This window comes from Pantherophis guttatus, chromosome 1 (assembly GCF_059756535.1).
Source record: "Pantherophis guttatus breed Tessera chromosome 1, ASM5975653v1, whole genome shotgun sequence".
Taxonomy (NCBI): Eukaryota; Metazoa; Chordata; class Lepidosauria; order Squamata; family Colubridae; genus Pantherophis; species Pantherophis guttatus.
The window spans coordinates 94,927,214-94,953,518 of NC_142063.1; the positions used below are offsets into that span (position 1 = coordinate 94,927,214).

At 38.8% G+C, this 26,305-nt stretch overlaps 1 protein-coding gene and 1 long non-coding RNA gene across 2 annotated transcripts in view; one reads left to right on the plus strand and one right to left on the minus strand.

The window, feature by feature from the left end:
• Positions 1–236: 236 nt before the first annotated feature.
• Positions 237–17,926, minus strand: LOC117665364 (uncharacterized). The gene is made up of 2 exons (XR_004591326.2): positions 17,859–17,926; positions 237–442 (listed from the first exon to the last, which is right to left on the minus strand). It is a non-coding gene; the product is annotated as an uncharacterized LOC117665364 (long non-coding RNA).
• The window catches only part of SPON1 (spondin 1), a 313,993-nt gene continuing 304,179 nt past the window's right edge, over positions 16,492–26,305 (plus strand). The window contains exon 1 of the mRNA XM_034417147.3: positions 16,492–17,525. Coding sequence (XP_034273038.1) covers positions 17,288–17,525 — 238 coding nt within the window. The 5' untranslated portion in view covers positions 16,492–17,287. The remainder of the gene's footprint in view (positions 17,526–26,305) is intronic.

A 26,305-nucleotide genomic window follows, 5' to 3' on the forward strand; every position in this document is an offset into this window, starting at 1 on the left:
ATCACTTCCATATGGTATCTATTTGAAGACTGAGCACATCACAAACATGGGGATAATAATTAGGTATACGAGTTGGAAAACACAATTTAAGCTATTGCAGCCAAACTTCTCATAATTTTATCTATGTATGTATTAATCACATAGAAATACAGTTTGATTTTTTTTTGTAAGCCTTTATTCATTTAGGGCCTGTTTAACTAGACCTTAAATGAATAAATGATTGACAGCAGTCAACATTTCAGTCTCTATGTTTATTAAACATTTACATAACCATGCTATAAAATAGCAATAATAGTTGTCTCTTGAGAATTTTCAGTAGTCTGAAAAACTGCATGCGCATTGCCTTTTGTCGGGGAAAGCCACTTGTCATGTGCCTCACGAAAGCACTTGTCATCTGAAGATGAGCTTAAACCACCAGACCAAGAGACAGCTCCACAAGGTCCTGAAGAAGAATTCAGAAGAGGAAAGTTCAAATTTGAACACAAAGATCCTATGCTCAACTTGGAGAAGGTGAACTTCAGAGTGTACAAGTGATTGAAGATTCAGCTATGGCTACTTTATATGAGTCACAAGATTCAGATGCCAGGATATATATAGTCCAGCTATTACAGCCCTATTCCGAATACTTCTGACTATATTGGAGAAAGCTATTGAAAAAGAATAACCTTATGCAAGTGATTATATTAACAATTTCAACTATTTTATTGGCCTGTAGGCAGCTAATGTACTCCAAACAAAGCAAAACAAAAACCTTCAGAGAGCAGACCAGATTGGTAAACTAGAACTATACACGTTTTATTTACATATAGTTTTTATTTTTGTTGATCCAAAAATGGAACCTTTTGGCTGTGCTTATACCCAAAATATTTTAACTACAGTAAAAAGCAACTGAATGAAGAATTAGCTTCTACTTTGTGCATCAGCAGTAAGTTTGTTAAATTTCCATCAGCTGCACCTGTGATAAATGTTGAAAACAATGGGTTTATCTGAGTTTTAATTGGGAGGCAACAGGATTTCACAGAAGTGATCTTGCAAATTTCACTATAAGTAAAAACATAGAGTAGAAGAAGCCACTATTTTTTTTGCCTAAAGAATATTTGACCAATTTAGAGCATAAGATGGCTTTTAACTCATACATTACTAGAGGTTTTTAACTTGTATATTGTTGCCACAGAGTGTGATGTGTTAAGATTCTAACACTATTATTATATCTGTTCTACAAAACTACATTACTGAATGCAATCATTCTTTGTCCCTGTTCCCCCAATCTTAATTAAATAAAGGTTAATTGATTGATAACCTCTGGGAGGTTAAATTTAACCTCAAATAGACCCAATCATGCACAGTGTTAAATTAACTTTTCCGATGAGTCATATTGTGGAACACTTAAACCCAGTATATTCCTCCATATTCTCCAAGAAAAATTGCTGAGAAGAATGTCTAAAAAGAGAAGCCTCTCCAATGCAGACCTCATTACTAAGGCTGGGTAGTCCCAAATAAACCTCCCAAATATCTTTATGTGGCTTAAGGAATACTTGTCAAGAGTCTCCTGGTGCAGAAATTCAGGATGAACAGAATATCATCCCTGGAGAGAGGAGGTGAGGAACATCTATTACCCAAAGCATGATTTCTGACAATAAGAAGATTTGACATCGATAGGGATGTTGGGGAAACAGAGCCTTAGATTACAATAGTGCCATACTCCAATTGTGAAATTGCATGAAGTTATTTACTTATCATTTTCTTACGCAACCAGGCAAGTTTTTAGAGTCTGGAGCAAAGTATTCCAGTTGCTCCTCTTTTCTGTCCTTGCACTTGCAAAAGCCCATCTTTGTTTGGATTGGGATCAGGATTTTAAAAACATGTATTAATTATCACACTTGAAAATTAAAATTCAAACTTGGTGGGCGTGGCCAACTCTTTTTTTTTTACTTTTAAAAGCACTTTTTCTGCAACCTTAAGAGGTTGCAGAAAAAAATGCTTTTAAAAGCCTCTGACGATCAGGCAACTCAGCTGGGATTGTCAGAGGCTTTTAAAAGCATTTTTTCTACAACCTCTACAAGAAGTTGCAGAAAAAATGCTTTTAAAAGAAAAAAAAGCCTCTGATGAGGTGTGCGGGGTAAGCGAGCGTCAACCGGGCCAGGGACCGGTTCGGGGCGTGGCCAGCCAATGTTATTACCGGTTCTCTAAAATACTACAAATTTTTACTACCGGTTCTTGCGAACTGGTGTGAACCGGGAGCAACCCACCACTGTCCTAGGCCCAAAATGGGGTGCAGTGGGGTGACGCGTTCCTCCATGGCCTGTTTGTGCCCCCAACGGGGTGCAGGAGGCCGAGTGCTTCCTGTCACACCCCCTGGCCATGGCCACCATGGCCACCCCCACCCAGTTAGTCATTAGAGCAGAGAACCGGTTGTTAAATTATTTGAATCCCACCAGTGGCTACAATATCTCTTTCAAAAGACTTGGAATCCGGAAATGCTTGAATACTAATGAAGAGTCTTATTCAAAGGCATCTAGAATTGAAAGACCCTACTAAGAAATTTTCTAAACAACCATGGGAAAAAACCTGCAACTCAATTTCTTCATGACTATGTAGAAATATGGTAAAGATTTTTGCCATCATCCACTTGTCATTGTAAACATCTTCAAGGACTAGGATATTCCCAGCAGTATTCATCCCACTGCTACAAAAAGCATAAACAGCTGATCCAAAGATGTTGACTTGTCTAAATGTCAGCAGTGCATTTGTTTTCTATTTGCTTCATACCAGAAAGCAAATGTGTTATGTTGAATGAAAAGATCATACAATCACATTCATGGCAGACAAACCAATAACATACATTGGGAAGATCAGAGAGTCAGCCATCCATCAGTCTTTTTAGTATCAGAATGATCATTTAATATTAATACACTCACTCACTTTTTCAGCTAAGCTGGTAAAACAATGTATGAATTTATCTTAAAGAGCAATCTGTTTGCTTTATTCTCCTTAGTCATAGATGTATAAGGTCAATCATTGAGTCTTTCTGCTTTTCTGAACCAATCTCAATTGCAGAGCAAAATTTCTGATTTTAGCATCTTTCCGTTTGACTTAAAAATGTAGCAGATGAATATGCCACGATCTTATAAATATGTCATGCCAAAACCAGCTTCACCTTTATGTCAGGCTATTATTTTAAAAAAACAAACAAAAGCAAAGCAAATAAAAAGCTACACCCACATAATTGCATCCACCCCAAAAGTATGGAGTGATTTCTCTATAAAGCATTGGTCTGTCTGATAGGCACAGGAGCTGTTTTGCATCCTAATGAAATACAGGCAGGAGAAAAGCAGTACCACGGCCTTTAAAACACCAGTCTTTCTCTATTAAATCTAGCAATTCATGGTAAATTTATTAGTTTGCACGTGTTTTAGGCTCATGTATCAAGGCAGCCACTTTAGGCAAACAAACTCTAATTGGTAGAACAAATAGAAAACCCTAAGGATGGCTATGCCTAATGACATTGCCAGTATTCTGTAATGTCTCTACTACAAAAATTACTCATTTCATGGCTCTAGGCAATGCAAGTTAATTTATTTATATCAGTTGCTAAGTTAAACATGCACTTCTAAGAAGATATACTGTATTTTGCCCACCTAGGAATGTTTCCGGCAATTCAGCTTTTAAACAAGGGAGAGCAAGGCAGAAGCAGGATGGAAGACAGGCGGACAGGCTGACTGATAAGAAGCAAATTTAATAATAATTACAAAAGCACCAATCCTCTTATTCAAGCATCCTTAAGAGGAATTCATACTGATTTCATTTTTTAGTAAAGTATACATTATGCAATTGTAATTTGAAATTTGTTTACCCAGACCTAGATAACCAAATTATCCATAGTCAGTGTTTGGTCTCCCAGTAGCTCCTTATCACTGAACTGAATGTAACTATTTATTCTAGGTTATGAGTTTAAGAGTTTATTGGATTTGGATTGGATTGAAAAATCAGAATTTTTCAGATATTGTCCAATCCACTCAGAAGAGATCATATTTTTATATTCCATGTATTACTGTATGCATGATGGAGTGTACTAAATCAATTCATTCTAATTAGTTTGTTTTAGTTCTTGTACTAAAATAAATTATCTCAGGGAGAACAGAACGCTAGTGTCAAAAATACTTCCTAAATTCTAGTTATGGACAATGTAATGGAAGTCATAGATCAAGACAGAAGATTCTTCTAAAGCCTTCTTCATCAACATGACTCAGAAGATAGTATAATATAGAAGAATTGGTACTGAGTTCATGGTAGAAAATGATTATTCAATATGTCTACCTTGCTTCCCCGTAAGCATAGGTACAGTATAGCATCATTGTCAACCACATCATGTCTTAGCAAGAAACTATGGATCAATCAGGTATTAAAATTGAACTGGTAAATGAAAATGTATTAGCCATCCTGGAAGGATAGCTACTTCATCACCTAGCATGCATTCTTGCCATCTATGGCAAGTCTTTCTAAAAAAAGAATAGGATTGCTTTTCCTTTCTTACTAATTATTTCATATGCACTGTCAAAGATACATGGCTACCTAGACATGTGGCTTCACTATCAGCTTTGAAATCAATTTACCAGAATAGCACACAATATTTCAGAGAAGTAGAATCTATTGCTTATATATTTCTTTATTTGGTGTCTTCAAATCGGTGTTGACTGCCTTGATAAACCCTGGTTTTCTTGGAACATTTGCAGAAATGGTTTTCCACTATCTTCTTCCTATGTTTGAAAGAAAGGGACAGTCCAATATCATCCATGACTAAGGTTTCATGACTAAGGAAAGACTAGAAATCATGGTTTAGCCATGGTTTAAACACTACACTAAACTGACTCTCTTTTCTAAAATTGCTTTTAGATAAAGTTGATTTAGCAGTATTTCCTAACATAAAAAAACATGCCCTTTTCTTTTTGCCTCACACTGAATGGCTCTAATGAGCTATGCAGCACAGTTTCAACATCCCTTTTCTGCCCTTCACATCCAATTAATACAATTTATTTGCCTCAGTATGTGTCACTTTATTCTTACTTACGTTAAACCATATTTGCCATTTTTATTTTCTTTTTTTAAAAAAATGATCTTCCTAAAGCTTTCCACAGTGGGGATTTTGGGAATGTCAGCATACTGAGTCATTTGGTTACCATCTGCAGTTATTCATCCTAGGTTTCATTTAATTAATAGTAAGTTAAATTGCATTAATCCCAATACACAGATTAATCCTGGGAAATGCACTCCCCTTCAGATAGTTGTTCGCTCTCCATTCCTTGACTGGGCATCATAACCCCTTTAGGCGTTTCCTTGAACTGTTGCCTTTTTAGATGTTTCTTAGCCCATGGAGAAATTTTGAAACAGAACCCAACTCCCCAAGACTGGAGATAATTGCATCAAAAGATGCCCATGGAGGGGTCAATGATGGCAGATGTATAAAATGGCATTCATGTAAAAAAAAATGCAAGACTTTGACTTTTGGTTGTCTACTCACTGATGACCCAGCACTGTATAATTGGTTACTAGCTCTTCAGCTGCTATGGTCTGATTAAAGGTGCTATTGAAACTTATAAATGTGATGAGATAGATCAGGTACTGCACAAACCCAGCCTGAAATTGATCCATGTGTTACTCTACTCAGGTTGCTGCTGGAAGTGACAACAATGTAATTAAGTTATGCCATCAGGAGCTCATACAGGATGAAGATTTGTTATTAATACAGTATGATATCCTGGGACCAGCTTGCTCTGAAACCCAAGTTGTGACTCAGTCCGTTATAAAGGCTTTGGAGCAATGGTGGGTTTCAAATTTTTTTACTACCGGTTCTGTGGGTGTGGCTTGGTGGGCATGGCAAGGGAAGGATACTGTAAAATCTCCATTCCCTCCCCAATCCAGGGGAAGGTTACTGCAAAATCCCCATTTCCTCCCCATCAGCTGGGACTTGGGAGGCAGAGAATAGATGGGGGTGGGGCCAGTCAGAATTTTTACTACCGGTTCTCCGGACTACTCAAAATTTCCACTACCGGTTTTCCAGAACCTGCTGAAACCCACCTCTGCTTTTGAAGGAACATGGGGTAATAAAACACCAACCATCAATCATTTCTTATAAGGGTTAATATAGGAGACTGATCAGTTTTTTATCTCTCTCTCTCTCTCTCTCTCTCTCTTCTCTCCCCCCCTCTCTTGTAAGAAAGCATCTAATCAGACGTCATTATGCTGAAGCAGTTAACCCAGCTGAAAGGCCTATCTTTCTGAACTTTTCATATTTTTGACTCTTGAAACCACAATATAACTCCCTAAAGCACATTTTATAGGTTTATATAAGGCTAAGTTTGTAAATCAGCATTCTTCCCATGACTCAGAATGAAGAAAAAGAAGAGACAGTCACGCCTTATTGTAAAAATGGCTTACCCATTCAGTTTGGTCTGAGCAATCTCTTATCAATTGGAGGAGATTTTTATTTTGAATCAGTTTAGTAAACCGTAATAATAAAAGGGATACAATGATGATCTGTCACGTTGGTTGCAGAAAGAGAAAAAACTGTTAAAGCTTTGCAGCAATAGAAGTTATCAAATTAGAGGCCTGTTCAGGAGTGCCACAGCCATGAATTAATTCTGGGCAGGAAACTTTTAATTCAATGGCTGCTCTGGAAAAAGCTATGCTTTGTTGGATTACTTGAAAAAGTGGACTAGTGACCACTAGGAAAACTCAGCTGGAAAAGTTAGAGCTTAACTGGAAAATTGGAAAAAATATATAGGAAGAATACAGCAGTCTACTGCTTCTCTATTATTATGATGAAAACTGCACTGCACGAAAAGCGTTCACATAATTGCCAGGAGTTGAGTTCAATTCAAATGCAACTTTATCCTTTAACCACAAAAAACCTCAATAATTGTTTGCTAAAGATTAAGCCCGTGTAACAGTTGCCACAAATACAAAAGAAAATACGGAAAACTGCAGTGGGTTTGGCAGCAACTATTTTACTAATTCTTGAGGAGGCCTTGAGTGCTGAAGCAAACTTTTTTTTTTAAAAAAAATGTTTCTAATGTGTGCTTTTTGTTACAAAATGTTGTAGCAAAATGCTAGCTTAATGAACATGTCAAGGGAAGAAGAATGACCATTAGCAGAGACTTCGTTCATTCCTGTCAATTCTGTTGCAGTGGGTTCTGCTTTTAGCTGACAGGACAACTGTATTTTCAGTGTTAAAGACATCCACAATGGGTTTCTTTTTCATCTCTTCCAGATATCCTGATGTTTATTTATGCACACACTTCTTGGGGATCTAAAGGAAGAAAATTAAGAAACTTCCTGTCTTTTCTTTTCTGACAGGTAAGCTCCATGAGGCTTTGGGAAGCCCGGCCTATCAAGGTTTGATCACTAACTTCTAAAAACTATGATTCAGTTTCACCAGCAAGCCATCTCGGTCTTGTCTCAATCAATCTAAGCAGGCTGGTTGATTTACCAGGCCCAAACTGTGAGGCAGTCAGGGCCATTAATAACTGAACAGAGGGGGAAATTCCAGCAAATCCGTTTGCCCAATTACTATTCTTTGCTGCTGAAAGAACAGCATGTGGTGAGTTGCCACACTTAAAGACAACAGAACCAATGTTCAGCTACAATGGCAAAACGTTTTTCTGATCTTATTAAGGAACCCCAGAATTCATGGAGTTATTATAGCTTGAAAACTATTGTCATCCTGCTGCTTTTCCCCCCCTCTTTAGCTGATTCAGGTTAACTAACACCCCCACCCCCAGTTGACACTGTATGAGAAATATACTGCTATATACAAAACCCCTACTGTTCTGTCATAAACACATTTTATTGAAAGGCCCTGCTTGTTTCTTGAAAACCGTTATCATCCTAATTATGAATAGAAGTGACTTATGGTTAGCAATTAAGAGACTGGTTTTTAATATTTCAAGTTTTTTTGGGGAGGGGGGTTTGGAGGGAGGGATTTTTTTTTTTTTGTGATTACTTTTTGTCCTCCCATGTTTTATTGAACAGAAAAAGAATATAGCATTCAAACAAATAGTGGTGTATATGTGTGTGTGTGTGATTATAACACATATGTTGTTTTGGGTCATTATGTACGGTTCTTCCCTTTTATCAAATCCCCTTTTCTAATGTTTACGGTGTAATATTATCGCCAAATGTGACCTCGGATTTCTTGAGAGGTTCATCCTGCAAAAGGGATTCTTATTTTTCTATCTCATTCTCAGAAACAGGGTACAATGGTGGTTTGGACCTTGCTTTTTTGATGTGCTACTCTTGTCATTCTTAGATATACTTTTCTCAATCACTCTGTGGCCTTCCTGGTTGCCAATGTTCCTGATCTAAAAAAAGGCTTATTGGAAGTGTGTGTGTGTGTGCACATGCGCGTTTGCATGTGTGTGTATGTGTATTGCAGCAACAGCAGTTCTTTTTAAACTATGTGAAAAGATCCCTGTGGTATTTGAAATCCCTCATCCTTCTATAGTTGGTGAAAAGTTCTTTTTTAAAGTGAGGCTGCTAGTCTCAATAACTAAATAATTTCTCCAATATTGAAAAGAAAACACTTCTTAATACAGGTAGTCGTCAACTTATGACCAAAATTAAGCCCAAAATTTATGTTGCTACGCAAGAAGTTAAGTGTGTTTTGCCTCATTTTACGACCTTTCTTCCCACAGTTGCTAAATGAATCACTGCAGTTCAGTGGTGAGTTGTACCCACTTCGGACCAGTTTGCAAGAACCGGTAGTAAAACCGGCAGGAGGCTCCGCCCACTGACCCTGACGTCATCAGGAAGCTCCTGTGCATGCAAAGCACGCATGCGAAGCATGCGCACACGTGAGATCCCATTGCAAACCGGTAGTAAAGGTAAGTAGAACCCACCCCTGCTGCAGTTGTTAAGTTAGTAACACGGTTGTTAAGTGAATCTGACTTCCTCATTGACTTTGCTGTTCAGAAGGTTACAAAAGATGATCACATGATCCTGGGACATTGCAACCGTCATAAATATGAACCAATTACCAAACATCTTAATTTTGATCACGTCATCGTAAGGATGCGGCAATGATAGTAAGTTTGAAAAATAACTCGCTTTTTTCAATGCCATTGTAACCTTGAATGGTCACTAAATGAACTATTGTAAGTCAAGGACTACCTGTACTACTTGCTGAGGAACATAAACAGGACTGGTTTGTGCAGGGGTGTCCACAAGGTATAGTAAAAGAAAGGCAAGATAGCAGCCATGACAACATGGTCGAAACTCCAATTTTTAATGTGCTTTGCACATGATCCTGTTCTATGTTTCTGCTCACCTGTGTTTCTGCTCACCAGGTGTATTATTTTTATCATTCCCTGTTCACAATCCAGCCTCTTGTCACAAACAATCACATCATGTGCATTTTGTGTCAGAAGAAACTGTGGGATACACTTTACCAGATCTTATCCTAACACAGCTCATTATCTACACAGATAAAATCACTCTGACCTCATTTCTTCACCCCAAGTCTTCAGGCTTGGCATAGTTCTTTCAGAATCAGAATCAGAATAGTGCTGGAAGGGACCTTGGAGGTCTTCTAGTCCAGAGCCCTGCTGAAGCAGGAGATCCTACACCATTTCAGACAAGTGAGTGTCCAGTCTCTTCTTCAAAACCTCCAGTGATGAAGCACCCACAACTTCTGAAGACAAGCTGTTCCACTGGTTAATTGTCCTCACTGTTAGGAAGTTTCTCCTCAATTCTAGGTTGCCTCCTTGTTTAGTTTCCATCCATTGTTTCTTGTAGTGCCCTCTGTTGCTTTTGAAAATAAACTGACCCCATCCTCTTTGTGGCAGCCTCTCAAATACTGGAATACTGCTCTTATATCCCCCCCTTAATCTTCTCTAGACTAGCCAAACCCAAATCCTGCAACTGTTCTTCATATGTTTTAGTCTCCAGGCGTTTAATCATCTTAGTTGTTCTTCTTTGCACATTTTTCAGAGTCTCAACATCTTTTTTGTAATCTGGTGATCAAAACTGGGATGCTGTATACCAGGAGTGGTCTTCCTAAGGCTTTATAAAGAGGTACTAATACCTCACATGGTTTTGATTCTATGCCTCTGTTTATACAACCCAGGATTGTATTAGCATTTTTGGCAGCTGCTGCACACTGCTTGCTCATATTCAAGTTATCATCCACTAGGACTCCAAGTTCCCTCTCACAGTTACTGTTTCTGAGCCAGGTTTTGCCTAATCTGTAGTTGTACCTTTGGTTTTTCCTGCCTAGGTGATCAAACCTTGATTTTCTCCACATTAAATTTCATTTTGTTGGATAGGGCCCATTGTTCAAGTCTATCAAGATCGTTTTGGTTCCTGAGGTTGTTTTCTGGGGTGTTGGCTATTCCTGCCAGCTTAGTGTTGTCTGCAAAGCTGATGAGTTCTCCTTCTATTCCCTCATCTAAGTAATTTATGAAGATATTGAAGAATACTGGACCTAAGATGGAACCTTGTGCTACCCCACTCCTTACTCCACTCCATGTAGATGTAGTACCATTAGGGACTACTCATTGAGTATGGTTTGTTAGCCAGTTACACATCCATCTGGTGGTGAGGTTTTCTATCCCACATTTTTCTAGCTTATCAAAAAGTAGGTTGTGGTCTACTTTGTTGAATGCCTTACTGAAATCTAAGTATAATATGTCTGCAGCATTTTGCTTGTCTACTAATTTAGTCACTTTGACAAAGAATGAAATAGGTTTGGTTTGGCATGATCTGTTTTTAATAAACCCATGCTGGCTACTAGTTATAACTTTATTTTCTAGATATTCACAGATCTGTTTTTTGATTATATTTTGCAGTATCTTCCCAAATATTGATATTAGGCTGATTGGTCTATAGTTTCCTGGGTCTGTTCCCCCCACCCCGCTTTTTTTTTTTTTTTTTTTTTTTTTTTTGAAGATGGGAACCACATCAACTCTTTTTCAATCTTCTGGTAGTTCCTTGGTGCTCCAAGATTTTTTAAAGATATGATACATTGTTTCTGAGGTAACATCTGCCAGCTCCTTCAGAACTCTGGAATGTTATCCATCAGGTCCCAGTGATTTATATTTATCAAGGCCAGACAAGTATTCTCTTACCATTTTCTTGATTATTTTAGTTTCTATTTCTAGTCTGTCTTTTACAGCTATGTTTTTGGTAGGTTGGGCTATAGTTTCTTTTTGCGTGAAGACTGATGCAAAGAATGAGTTAAGCACTCAGCAGCTCTATTTCTCTCTACTACCTGTTACTTCCTTGCCATCTTCTCTCTTTAGTGGATTGACTGTTTCCTTGATTTTTTTCCTGTTATTTATATGCTGAAAGAAACTTTTTTTATTACCTTTGACTTTTGTTGCAAGCCTTTGTTCATTTGGAGCCTTTGTTTTCCTGACTTCTTTGCAGATTCGGGCTGTCTGCTGATATTCTGCTTTAGTTATGTGTCCCTCTTTCCATTTTTTGTACTTATCCTTTTTGTCTTTCAGTTTATCAGAGAGATTTCTGTGCAACCATGCTGTTTTTTCTTGGATTTCTTGTTTTTCTTTTTCAGTGGTATTGTGTTGGACTGGGCTTTTATGATAATATTTTTTAGTGTTTCCCATGCTTCTTGAGTTGTTTTCCCCCTTAGGATTTTTATACATGAGATTTTTCTTAGGGTCTGAGTTTGTTAAAATCAGCTCTTTTAAAGTTTAAGAAACTGGTTGGATTATATTCTATTGCTTGTGCTTGCATTAGATTGAATTCTAGTATGACGTGGTCACTCTTGCCCAAGATTCTGGCAATTTCAACTCCCTCTATCACTTCTTCTCTATTAGTAAGAATTAGATCCAGCATAATTTTTCTTTTAGTTCCCTCCTCTACCTTTTAACAAAGTTGTCAGCTAAATTGGTTCTGTTCAATCTCCCACTTTCTACAGAATTTGTCTCCCAGTTGATATCAGGGTAGTTAAAGTCTCCAATTACTGTTGTGGTATGTTTCCTATATTTGTTAATTGATTAGCAAAGTGTTCATCTATTTCTTCTGCTTGGTTGGGTGGCCTGTAATATACACCAATACCAATGTCAACCTCCCCCCCCCATTTTATATTGACTCATGGATTCTAAGAGGTTTTCATCCTTGGTTTTGTGTATTTCTATAGTGATCTTTTATATATAATGCAACTCCACCTCCTCTTTTGCTACATCTGTTTGTTTCTATCAGTACATTCCACTCATGAGTTTCATCCCACCAAGTTTTAGTAACGGCAATTATATCATATCTGCCTTCATGTACTAATTCTTCAAGTTCATCCTGTTTGTTCCCTAAACTTTGTTGTTTTCCGAATATAGCGTTTCCAGTTCTTGTGAGATGAACTCCAACCCTTGCCAGTAGTCCTTCATCTAGGTCAGTGTTTCTCAACCTTGGAAGCTTGAAGATGGGTGGACTTCAACTCCCAGAATCCCCCAGCCAGCGCTGCTGGCTGAGGGATTCTGGGAGTTGAAGTCCACCCATCTTCAAGTTACCAAAGTTGAGAAACACTGATCTAGGTAATGCAAACCATAGTCTAGGAAGCCAAAGTTTTATTGATGACACCAGTTTTTAAGCCAAATTTAAGCAAAATTTAGAAACTTCATTTCTAAAATTCTTTGCTCCCTCATTGGATGTCGGCCTTTTGTTGGAAGTGTAGTCGAAAACACCAGTTGTGCTCCTAATTCTTTAAATTTCTTCCTTAGCTGTTTTTAATCTCTTGTTATTGTTTTCAGATTCATTGTTGTGTCATTGGTCCCCACTCTTAGGAGAAGAAAGGGGTGGTAATTCAGGGGGTTGATTATTTTAGTTACATCTTTGATTTTTGTTCCAGGGAGACTATACCTCCCTAGACTGCCTGCCTGGTCTGCAGACTATAGTTTCTGTTCCCTTAAAAACCTTAATCTCCTATCACTGGTATTCACCTTTTTTTTTTTCCTCTAGGGAAGACTGGAATACTTTTCTTCCTGTGCAGGAATGCTGGGTTGTGCTTCTTTTTTAGAAACTATTGATGAATGCTTGTTTTTTGAGTGTCTTGTGTATTTTCTTCCAGAGGGAGACTATGAAAGTGATCGTTCAATTCCAGAGGGGCTTCATTGGAGTGAGTTAGGCAGAGGTGGGTTTCAGCAGGTTCTAACCAGTTCTGAAGAACCGGTAGCAGAAATTTTGAGTAGTTCGGAGAACCGGTAGTAAAAATTCTGACTGGCCCTGCCCCCATCTATTCTCTGCCCCCCAAGTCCCAGCTGATCCGGAGGAAATGGGGAATTTTTTTTTATTAATATATTCTATATACCAATACACTAAGGTGACCAGACGTCCCGCTTTTGGCGGGACAGTCCCGCTTTTTAGCAATTTGTCCCGCATCCCGCGGCGTTTCAAAAAAGTCCCGATTTTTCATTCTGCCTCCTCAGTCCCGCTGCCTCTTGAGCCCCAGCTGATGGCTAGAAGAAAAAAAAACTGTTTAAACTCTTGCCCGGGGCTTCAAAGGGCCGCCCTACAGGCAATCAGTGTAAAGAGTTCCTGAAGCAGTTTTTTTCCCCCTAGCTAAGCTGCAGAAACGAAACCGAAACCAGGATCTTTGGTGGAACGTGACAAAATGAGGCAGAGAGAGATTTATTTTTATTTTTATTTTTCCTCCCCAAAAAAGGTAGGTGAAAAACTGCAAACAATGGGAAATTTAGGAGGAGAGTTCAAGATTTTAAAACACAAAAGAAAAAAAAGCTGTATTTAACTAGGGAATTGTAATAATTGAATTGAGATACTATTAATTGTATATTGTGTTGAAAGCAGAAATGTTTAAGTTGTGGTTCAGAGGAATATATGGGGGAAATTATTTGGTTTATTATTATTGGTAAATATAATTAATTGATTTGTAAGAAATTGGATTGCATGGAAATAATTGGAATATTCATGTTCATATTGATTAATATACAAAAAAGATAGTTTTATAACTAATTGATTTATATTAAAATGTTGAATTTGTATTAAACAACTGTATTACATAATTACATAATTAAACAATGTGAGGATGGATATAAAAATAGATGACAATGGAAAGGGGTATAATATAGAATAGAAGGGAAAAATTGAATTTGATTAAGATTAGAGATGAGGATGAAGGGTAATATTGGTTTTTTTTAAAAAAATAGATGAGGAATAAATATGGCAAAAAGGAAATATAGAAATTGTAAATTTAATTGAAGTGACTAAACACTGTTTAAATTTGTGAACCGGCCAAATACTCTGTTCAAAGAAAATAAATTGTATGTTTGTATGTGTGTTTCTAATTACTGCTATTTATTCATATTTGTTCTCTTTTATTCTTTAAAGTTTAACCATTCATTCTTTGTCTTAATATCTTTATATTTGTTTGGGGTTGGCTTTCTTCCCTTTCATCTTTTTTATTGTACAGCAATCTTTCTCCTCAAACCTACCACCTCTCTCTTTTCTTTCCTTCTTACTTTCTCTTCCCCCCCTCTTCTTCTCCTCCCTACTTCCTCTTCCTTTCTCCTTCTCCTCTCTTCCTCCCCCTCTTACCCTCACTCCTACTCTAATTTCCCTTCCCTTCCTTCATCCCTCTCTATTGCTGTATCCTTTTATGCATATGGACTACTCAGAGGGCTGAAAAAGTTATTTTTGACTGGTCCTTGCACTTTTGACCAGTCATCGAACTTACGACTATCTTCACATTTTATGTTTTTTGCCCTATCTTATCACCATGGTGAAGAGAAGCAGTTGTGAAATGAGTGACATGGTTGTTAAGGATGCTGCATGGGCATAAATGTGAGGATGGTCATAAGTGTGAGGACCAGTCAAAAGTGCGAGGACCTGTCAGAAATGACTTTTTTCAGCCCTCTGGTTAGTCCTTTTGTGCATATGGACTACTCAGAGGGCTGAAAAAGTTATTTTTGATTGATCCTCGCACTTTTGTCCAGTCCTCAAACTTACGACTGTCCTCACATTTTACATTTTTGCCCTATCTTGTCATCATGGTGAAGAGAAGCAGTTGTGAAATGAGTGACATGGTTGTTAAGAATGCTGCACGGGCATAAATGTGAGGATGGTCATAAGTGTGAGGACCAGTCAAAAGTGTGAGGACCTGTCAGAAATGATTTTTTCAGCCCTCTGGTTAGTCCTTTTGTGCATATGGACTACTCAGAGGGCTGAAAAAGTTATTTTTGACTGGTCCTCACACTTTTGACCAGTCCTCGAACTTACGACTGTCCTCACATTTTACGTTTTTGCCCTATCTTGTCACCATGGTGAAGAGAAGCAGTTGTGAAATGAGTGACATGGTTGTTAAGAATACTGCACGGGCATAAATGTGAGGATGGTCATAAGTGTGAGGACCAGTCAAAAGTGTGAGGACCTGTCAGAAATGACTTTTCAGCCCTCTGAGTAGTCCCTATACACATAGCCATGGCCACCTGGTCACATGACCAGCTAGCCACGCCCACCCAGTCACATGGCCTCCAAGCCACGCCCACACAATAAGTCACGCCCACAATGGTGTCCTTCTTACCAATGTTAAAATCTGTTCACCTTACCCTATACACATAGCCATGGCCACCCAGTCACATGACCAGCTAGCCACGCCCACCCAGTCACATGGCCTCCAAGCCACGCCCACACAATAAGTCACGCCTACAATGGTGTCCTTCTTACCAATGTTAAAATCTGTTCACCTTACCCTATACACATAGCCATGGCCACCCGGTCACATGACCAGCTAGCCACGCCCACAAAATAAGCCACGCCCACAATGTCCCTCTTTACCAATGTTAAAATCTGGTCACCTTACAATACACAAATAAAATATACAATCCTGCCACCATGGTATAATGTGATTACATTGTCCTTAAATATAAAGTCATTTCTTTATACATACATATTTGCCATCATATATATACATCATCATATATCTATTCTATCCCAACTTTTCTGGACCCAATCCTACCATAAATTGCAGTAACCTTCCCCTGGATTGGGGAGGGAATGGAGATTTTACAGAATCTTTCCCCTGGAGTGGGATGGAAATGGGGATTTTGCAGTAACCTTCCCAGGCCACGCCTATCAAGCCACACCCACAGAACCGATAGTAAAATATTTTGAAACCCACCACTGCGGCCAGGGTACCCCCACCCCCTACCCCCGCTTGGAGACTGGGTCACGGCACAGAGATCGGAGCTTAAAGTTCCAATTGACGACAATCCCAGGTGTATTTGCAGCAAGCCTCCTCAATCCTTCAGTGGAATTGACTTCCATGTGAACGCCTAGCGCGCAGAGACTCCCGCACGCCCTCTCGGAGTGCATCCCCCTCCTCTCTACCGTTTTCTTCTCGAGGCAATTAAAGTTTGCTCTTCAGAAACTTTACGCCAGCCCGGATCCTAGAAACGGGGGAGGAGGGGGGAGAGAGAAGGGAGGGCTAATGTCACGGAGGGTGACTCTCTCGGGGTCAATCTGCTCGGAGAAATCGGGCGGCAACAAATGTTTGCAGTGTCTGGTGGCCGGGAGAACGAGAGCGGTCAATAAGAACATTCCTGCTCGCTCTTTTCTCCAGAGTTTCTATAGACCAAGGCAGGAATGTAGGTGATTAATTCCGAGGCTCTGCCGTTCGATCCAAGCGCCCGCACACAGACACACACACACACACACACTCGCGTCTTGGAGACGACAGCGCCGTACCCCCGTAACCAAACCACCCAGCGCTGCTATTATTCGCCGACCCCCCCACCCCGCGAACTGAGCCGGACTTTTAAGTAAACACCAGCGAGCTGCTAATGACAAGGTCTGCGAAAGGAAAACCCGCACTTCACTTCGCAGCTGGGCAAGATCAGCCCTTCTCCCTTTCAGATCAGCCCGTCTGTTTGGCTAAGCGGATCCTTCCGATCGAGCGGAAGAAAGCCGCGTTAAAAAAAAAAGAAGGATCCCTTAGCCTTTTCCGCGCTCTCTCCCCAAGGCTTGGGAGGCGGTGGGGAGGAGAGAGAGAGAGAGAAAGCCTCCTTGAGCTGCAACTGATTAAAAGGCTGCGTTGGGTTAGTTCTTGTGGCTTGCTTGGTTTTCTCCCGAGCCGAGAAAGGAAAGGCGGAGTGGTGGTGTGTGTTTGTGTGTGTGTGTGTGGGGGGGGGTGGCAGGCTTTCCCCCAGCCGTCTCTTTCAACCTGTCCGCGTTGTGATTCCGGCAGCCGCAGCTCAAGCCCAGCCGTTTCCTTGGCTTTTTTTTTTTTATTTTTTATTTTGGTGAAGTTGTTTGAGGCGCCCGCAGGATGGGACGTTGCCGGCTTTCTCCGGCTGCTTTCCCAGCCCTGCAGTTGCTCGCCTGGACTTTCCCGCTGGTGACATTGGCTTCGTTGCCGGACGAAACCTTAGAGAGAGCTTCGAAATCCGAAGGCTACTGCAGCCGGATCCTGCGAGCCCAAGGCACGAGGAGGGAAGGTTATAATGAATTTAGCCTCCGCGTGGAAGGCGATCCGGATTTCTACAAGCCCGGAAACAGTTACCGGGGTAAGTCCACCTTGGGCGCTTTTTTTGGGGTGGGTGGGTGGGATGGGGAGAGATCCCAGAACCGGATCGTGGGGAGAGTTAAACGCCGGGGGAAATAGTCAGGTTTCTCGGGATTCTTCTCCCACTCTCTTTGGGTCGCAGAATCCAGAACACTTGTTCGTTCATTCGTTCTTTCTAATTCTTCCCGAGGTCGTGGCTACTACTAGTCATCTCCCTCTGCCCCCCCCCCGCCTTTCATGGTTTAAGGGAAGCCAGCTCCTCTACTACCTGCGCAGTATTATTATTATTATTTTTACCTTAATCGCCCCTTGCACGCTTCTCTATCAGCCGTACCTTATTTCACACTTGGCCAGGGAGATTCCCTCCTCGGTTTGCAACTGTCTCCCTGGGAAATAATAGAGGAATAGGAAAAGTTTGCACACCGGCCAAGGAGGCTGTTGGAAGCCACCGTCAGTTTTGTTTCCCCCTCCCCTCCTTTTTCTGCTTTAAAGTCTGGTTCCTTTTTCACACCCACCCACCCCCCTTTCCCTTCGTAAAGGGTTCAAGCCTGTTTATTGTTTAGAAATCGCTGGGGATGGCTATTTAGCATGAAGACGGGGCGCTCTGTTTGTGCTCAGGAGCATGCAATGACAGTCTTTCGGGAAAATATAGAAATTATATCTTCTCCTCTTCCCCCCCCCAACCTCCATCCCAACATCCATTCGTCCTGGGATTCAGGAAATGGGAATAAAAGGGTTTAAGAAGAAAAGTAGGACTTGTCCTTTCCTCAGGGTAGGAATCTTAAGAACAGCCTAAATAACTATAAGTGGGAGAATAAGGGAAACTCCATTATGAAACAACGGAGAAATCTCTTTTGTTCAGCCAGCATAGCAGATTCATTCTGAGATAAGCAGATTTAACATCTCTGATCCAACATTTAATTTGTTTAGATCTTTAAAACATTCTTTGGAAGAATTAGCAAGTCCTAAACCTAAAGGCATCACTTCTTCCTTTAGAAAGTGCTGATGGTAGAAATAATTTTGGGGACACTACATTTCCTACTGTTTTTTTTAACCTGTAGCTTAGATAAATAAAACAGCAACCAAAATAACTTATCCATCTCCTATGAAACATACTTAACTAAACTAAACTAAGACCTGAATTGCTCTGTCTTAAAACATATTCTTATAAAAGCAGATTCCTATCAGCAATAAACCACTTGTGATTAGAGCACTGTCTTATGGTTGGTGGGGAAATGCTGAATAAAAGTAGTTGAAGCAAAACATAGGGAAAAACTTAACATTCTCTTTGTACAATTCTAAATATGCAACTCCTTTTCTGCTATATCTCAACTTGATTCCTGCCTTTTAGAGGTTTCTTTTTTGCAGCTGTTAAGCTGTAAATATGAAGATTTGGTTTATCTGAAAAGTTGTGGGATGGGAGGAAAACATCTGTCAAACTCCTAAAACAAACTTGGGGAATTTTTTTCCCCAATAAAATGCAATCAAAGACATTTTACATGTTCGCTAACAGTTAGAGGTTGTGGTTCTAACTGCTGGCACTTTAAGCAATGTGGTATCAAAATTTTAGTAAACATATGTCATTCAAAGCTAAAATCCTTCCAAAAATCTCCTAAAACTTAACCAGATGGAACAAGCATAAGAAAAATATTGTTCAGTGCAACTTTGTTTCTTATAGCAGCTTAATATTGTCACTTTGTTTTATTTTTATTAACTGTCACAAGAATTTAACAAGTATCTCTCATGCAATATGGAATGACATCACACTAAATACTGTATGGAAACAGATTTTCTCCCTGTACTACTTTTTTTTTATATGATTCTCCCAGAAATTGTCTTATCAAAATGCAAAGAATGCAACAAGAACAGCTGATTAAATTAAGGGCAAACTGAGGTTACACAGCTTATAAATTATCAGGAAGTAAGGAAATGTTCTTTAGAATAAGATGTGAAATGTAGGCAACAGAGGCTGAGGACATGGGAAAATCCTGATGCCAAGAAGTAGCCCAGGTGTTTTTGTCATCCTGTGGGCTTTTAAGAAAATAAATCATGATTTGGAGCCTGAAGCTCTTCTTCAAACAGAACAGGAATGAAGAGGTTCTCTGCTTATAGCACTTAGCTGACAATCACTTGTTTTGGGATAAGAAAGATGTAATCCATTCTCAAGTGAATCAACATCTTGTTGATTTCAGGTCTATCCATATGTCACTTTCATTTGCCAAAGATCATTAACACAACTCATTCAACTTCAACCCTGTGCTGGGTTGTTGTTGTTGTTTTCAGTTACTAGGAGGTGTAGGGGGTCACAATTTTGTGAAGAAAGGTCTATAAGAAAGCATTGATCTGCATTGAAAATGGAGAGAATTTTTTGTTAAACAGCTGTGTCCACTTAGAACAAAATTTTGGATTGGGGCTGGGGTGAAAAGAAAGAAGCCCAATCAACAGAAGTATGGCATAAAACGCTTTACATTCACCAATGGTGCCTTATTAGATAAATTCATTTATGGTTCACATGCTCACACCCAGAGTTCACAATATCAGGAAGCATTCCGGAACCTTTAATCATCAATGGTGGTCAGTTTAATTCACCAAGATTATTTTGTAGCAGTGAGAGAAACTACCATACATTCATCATCTAATATTATTCAGTGTTGTGTGTTAGTCTGTGGTAGAGAATGAAAAAATAATGGTGTGGATGAAGATAGGCTCCTTCCTGTCTAAAATTAAAGAGTCTTCTCCACCCCATGCTTAGTTTTATCCAAGTATACTTATCCAAGTTTAAGAGTAATTTTCTTTTTCCAAAAGAATTTCAATTTGAAAGAGCCAGCCAACAGAAATTGTTAGCAACTCACCACATTACATTTGTCAAGATTCTAGAAGGATAGAGAGCCAAAAGTTTTCAAAAACTTTTTTTTTCTAAGAAAAATGTGGGTGGTTACTTTCTTTTTACAATAAAAAGAAAGATCATTTTGTAGGAGATCCTTGGAATATTGCAGACTTTCCCCTTCCTCTTCCCCCCCCTCCCAGTGCTCCAGAAATTACCATATTCTAAATCTCGGGGTTTTGGAGAGTGCATACAGAGAAACTTTGCAGAAAGGATTGAGAGAGGGGGAAGAGAAGCTAACAACAAACCTAGCTTCCAGATAAACAGTTGAAGAACTTTCTGGAACTATTGAGTGAAATTTTCCCTTTAATTTCTATGCCACAAATATTTTTAATTTTGATCCCCAGTAGTGGAGAAAAAGGGATAAAATGCATTGTTTATCCATCTATGGAGATGCACACATGCAGCCCCCGCTATACCAACCTTTCCTTTCTTGATGCCCCAGAATTGGCCAGGAAGGGTAAACATTACAATCTACAACTGGCTTGGGAAGGACTGTACAGGACTTAACTTTAAGGCTTAGTTCCTAGGTGGATGGAAGTATTTTAGTGTCCTGTCTTTTACTATGCAATAGTCTCTCCATTGGATCTAGTGTCCTTGGCTTCCATTAAATCCAAAGAGAAGCTGTCATAAAAAAAATGAGAAAGGGTACAATGTGACAGAGAGGCACCTCTCAGTAAATAATAACAACAGCACATTCTCTCACCTTGCAATTAGAATGTAAGATAGGAAACACCACTGGTAATACATGAAGGTGAGTCCAATATGGAGACATCCCTTCAAATAAATCTAATTTGAGGCTGCAATCCTATCTACAGATGAGCTTCACCAAATACATTTTGCTGGCATAGACATGTATGTGATTATGTTATTGTAGCTGGTCTTCATTTTCCTCTTGCCTCTTGAGGCAAAGCATCTATACCACTTCTCAGTTCTCTCTTAAGAACCAGCATAAGTGAATGTTGGCTCTTTTTGATTAACTTTGTTAGCATCATGAATGTAGATGTCCTCATATTGCTCTGGCTAAAATACAGCACTCTTCACAATAGTTTATAATTGTACTGCAAATAAAAACTATTAAGATGTGAATGCAGGTTGAGCAAAAGCACCTTCAAATGTATAGCTTTATATAATACCTATTTATATACAATAATGCAAATCATTTCTATTTCTTAAATGTGGTTCCCACTGTTGTTCTTTATCATAGGGCTGTTTTTTTTTAGAAAGGCCAAGAGTAAGACATTAGTAACAGTATATGGCAGAATATTGTGGGAGTTCTGATATTTTGAATCGAGGAGAAGGAGTACTACACTGGAAAAAGAAAAAAAGAAGAATCAATTATATTTTATCTTGACTCTTTCCACTATAAGATTTGGGATTTTGTCCAAACTTTCTCTTACTGTATGTGCAGTCTGCCAGTATCGACTGGAACCTTGTATAATCTACTCTGACAGCAAATGTGGATATAGTATTATGGATCCTTCCTATGCAAATGGAAGGAGGAATGTCAACTCCATTGAAAAGCAAGGTTTGTAACTAATCCCTTCCACAGTGGGAATGTCTTTCTTGGTTCATCTAAGGGACCAGTAATGCAGGGTTACACAGTAGAAGAATTGTTCTACAGAAAGAACCCATAATAGATAGATTTAGTAAATATGAGCTGCAGAATTCTGGATGATCACTAGATGGGGGCAATACAGTTCATTCTGATTCATCTCAGGTTTGAGATACAGGATCTCAGAAGGAAAAGAGAATTATAACAGAATTAGAGAGAGGAAGTTGGGAGTAGGAAGTGGTTTGCTTTTGCTTTTGTTCCTGTCTTCTAAATTTTGGGTGATCTCATATTACATCTCATATCCCAAATTAAGAGATCCCTGGTCATTGCAGGCAAAATGTAGAAGGAGAAGAGAAATAGATTTCTCCCTGCAATCTGTTGGATGTAACTAAGCTATTGTCCTTGTGACTGGCTTGATTGGTCAGTGGGATGAGTGGATTCCAAAATGAATCTGTTGATCCAGTTAGACCCTGGACAGGTAAGCTTTATCCCTAAGCAGACACAGTTTTCATAGGGTTAAAAAAAATCCCCTTAGTTAGCTGTATCAAGGGGACTGTTGACCATGAGATTAATTAATCAGTTTTCTGTACCAAGATGACATTGAAATTGCAGAGAAGCTAAGTGGAAATGAAGCCACTACGGCTGTTCTTTTCCACCTCCACCCCCAACTATATGAGCTTATGAGAAAATGAGCAAAATCAAATGGAAAATGATAGTTGCATTTCCCTGCAGGCTTGATAAATCTACCTTAGACTGGGGAAACGGAAGGGTTATTAAGCACAGCAAACATCAGCATGGATAGCTGGGGAGATATATAAGACTTGCTTTATTGCAGCTTACTATTTTCTGTGTGATGATAAGATATGTGAGATATCACATTTTGCCAAACCTCTTTGTCTGCATTTGTGGGATTGTTTTCTACAATATCAACTACTACAACTAATTGGAAAGTATGCTCCATTCTTTCTTCTCTCTGAAGAATACATACAGCCGTCCCTCAGTGCTACAAATGCATCTTTCTGATCTAGACAATGAATTGATCATTACAGGTTTCTTCTTGCTTTTAGTGGCTCTTAATCCTAACATTTTTTTTAATTATTTTTTTTAAATTTGATTTATATGCCGCCCTTCTCCGAAGACTCAGGGCGGCTTACAATGTGCTCAGCAATAGCCTTCATCCTTTTGTATATTTATACAAAGTCAGTTTATTGCCCCCACAAACTGGGTCCTCATTTCACCTACCTTAGAAAGGATGGAAGGCTGAGTCAACCTTGAGCCTTGGCGAGATTCGAACCCTGCAGTAATTGCAGGCAGCTGGTCTTAATAACCAGCTTAATGACAGGGTGCCTTAAACCCCTGTACTACCAAGGCTCATTAATTGTCATACCCTGTTTCCCCGAAAATAAGACATCCTCTGATAATAAGCCGAATCAGGCTTTTGAACACATGCACTAAAATAAGCCGCCTCCCGAAAATAAGCCCTCCCCAAAAATATTTAAACGCAGAGCTGGAAATCAGGTAAGATGGCAAGAGGAGCCCCATCTTGCTCCACATGCCCCAAAATAATAAGACCTCCCCGAAAATAAGGCCAAGCGCTTATTTCAGGGTTCAAAAAATATAAGACGGTCTTATTTTTGGGGAAACACGGTAGTACCTTCCCTATGGAACAGCTTCCCCTCCCCCCCCGAGATTCAGAGGGCTCTAGTCCTTCACAAGGGTGTGAAGACCTGGTCTTCCCCAGACACTGGGCTTGGTCATTGAGCCCCATATAGGTGCAGCTATGTTATGAGATTGTTGTGGTGCCTAGTATTATGATTATTTTTAACTTTGTATTCAAAGATATATGTAGATGTAGAGAGATAGATAGATAGAGAGAGATAGATATAGTTAGAGATAGATAGATAGATAGAGATAGATAGAGATAGAGATAGAGATAGAATGTTTGTGGGTTATTGTCAGCCATCTAAGAATACATATTTAAGATGGCTGGATGTAAAAAAACCAACAAATAAGTAGCCCAAAGGGGCAAGGTTCAGCAAAATTAGTTTTATTCTGGCCAAATCTAAAATATGTAGCTGCTTGATTAAGAGGTGGAGATTTTAGGGAGCTCCTACTGAATTTAGTGGCTGTATTTGCACAACAATTTTTTTTTTTATTTATATGCTGCCCTTCTCCGAAGACTCAGGGCGGCTTACAATGTGCTCAGCAATAATTGAACTGAGTCAGTTAATAAAGTAGTACCGATAGTAGCAGCAACATATCTGTTTAACATGGACTTGTAACTAAGCACAATACGGATGTTGATATAATTGTTGGTATAATAAAATAAAACATTTGTACATTCAAATTAATGTATTTTTACATTTTCTTTTTAATATCAAATTTTAAAACATATTAACTTCCACAGTAAACTAGGTTTCACAGTGACTCAAGTAAAAGAAGTAGGCTTAGTGCTTTTCTATATGTTAAGAGTAGTTGTATCAAATACAAAAGTCCCTTTTAAAAGTTATTTTAAAAAATAACTGGTATGACCATACATAGGGCATGATGTATCAGCATCAGTAATTTATGCTGGCATGAATATTCAAACCACTAATTATACTGGTGATAAAAAATATGGGAGCAAAATAAGAAACGTCCAGAGTATTATGAGTATCAGTATTCCAGATACAAATTAAGGGGTTAAATGAGGTGACCCAAGGAATAGATAGGTACAATAATTCATGTGAGACCCAAAGAATGTACCACCTGCTTAGTCATCTCTATAATGTGGAATTGAGGTATCTTATGAACATTCATTAACTTTAACAGGTTTTTTTAATGATCAGTGTTAATTTAGACTCCCAGGTTCCTCATGCCTGGTAAGACCCACAGGCAGCAGTCTTGAAAACGAAAGGGGAAAAGAAACAGGGATAGACAAATGAATCTAGAAATCATCAACATAGATATGATAATTAAACTGGTAAAGTGAAAATCAAGGAACCTGTTGGAAGTGTGTATAAATAAAATAATAAGGTGCCCAACACTGAACCCTGAGGAACCCCTACTGCTAATAGATAAGATTGGAAGATGTTCCACAAAACTCATAACATCTGGTGAAAAAATCGGATTGAAACCCTGAAATACTGCACCAACAATACCAAGGGAACTTAAATATATAATGTCAAATGTGATACAGTAAATAAGTCTACTAGCACCAGTACTGACAATATATCGTCAATAAAATAATCAGCAACATGCATCAACAAAGATTCTGTAGGGTATCCTATACAAAAACCTGATTGAAATGAGTACCTAAGATTAATTAGTATGAGGTGAAAGGGAATTGAGGGAGGAATATTCCCTCAAAAATCTTAGCTACAAAGGAAAAGAGTAAACATTAGAAGTTAGGACAAACAGAAAAATCAAGATTTTTTCAACAAAGAACATAAATAGGCAAGTTTCCAAGACTCAGGAAAAGAAGCAGTGATGAGAGGCCAGTTCATCAACCTTTAAATAGAAGACAAGAAAGAAAGAAAAGAGGAGAAATGAATGAAGAAGAGAAGAAAAAGGATCAGAAGGACAGACAATGTAAGCAGCTTTAGTGATTATTTTGGCTACCACCTTCCCTATAACTGGAGAGAAGAAAATTTCAAGTATGATGAAATTTGCAACTGGAACTACTTAATTTAGGAACATTAAAATACACAGGATTGGAATTAAGGCTTGAACTGACTCAATTTTCAGTACAAAGTAGTTGCAAAAGTCATTAGTCATATGTTAACAGGAAAGCTCCAGATAAAGACTGTAGAACAAATAGCTACTTAGAAGATTTATATGAGTAGATACTGTATACTGATGTTAGGTTGTTTGGATTGTTTTACATTAAAGTGTTGAGAGAAATCATGTTGGTAAGATTGCCACTTATCCTAAATATTTTCTCCCTATCACCCTGTTTCCAAATTTAAGTATGAATTTGATGCTACTGTGGAGTTAACCAGGAACAGAAGTTTCTAATAGTAGTTACTTTTCCTATGGCTAAATCTAGTACAACTCATGCTATTTGGCAGGCCAGATTTTGTCAAATGTTATCCATTTCTTCTGATTTAAATAAATGTGAACTATTAGAAAGAAGTACAGAGGAAATTGTTGCAAATGATATGAACTGGCCCAATCTTTGCTTTCAAAAAAGCCACAGGAGAACTAACTTTACCATGAAGAATGAAAGTAATCAGACTGGATTTCTGTGAAAATGGGGCTAATATTTTTCTACCTATTTGGTTTTGCCTTTCAATTAATAAAAAACTAAATAAATAAGTACCACAGACATATGATTACTTAAGACAATATTACCTTGTCAATG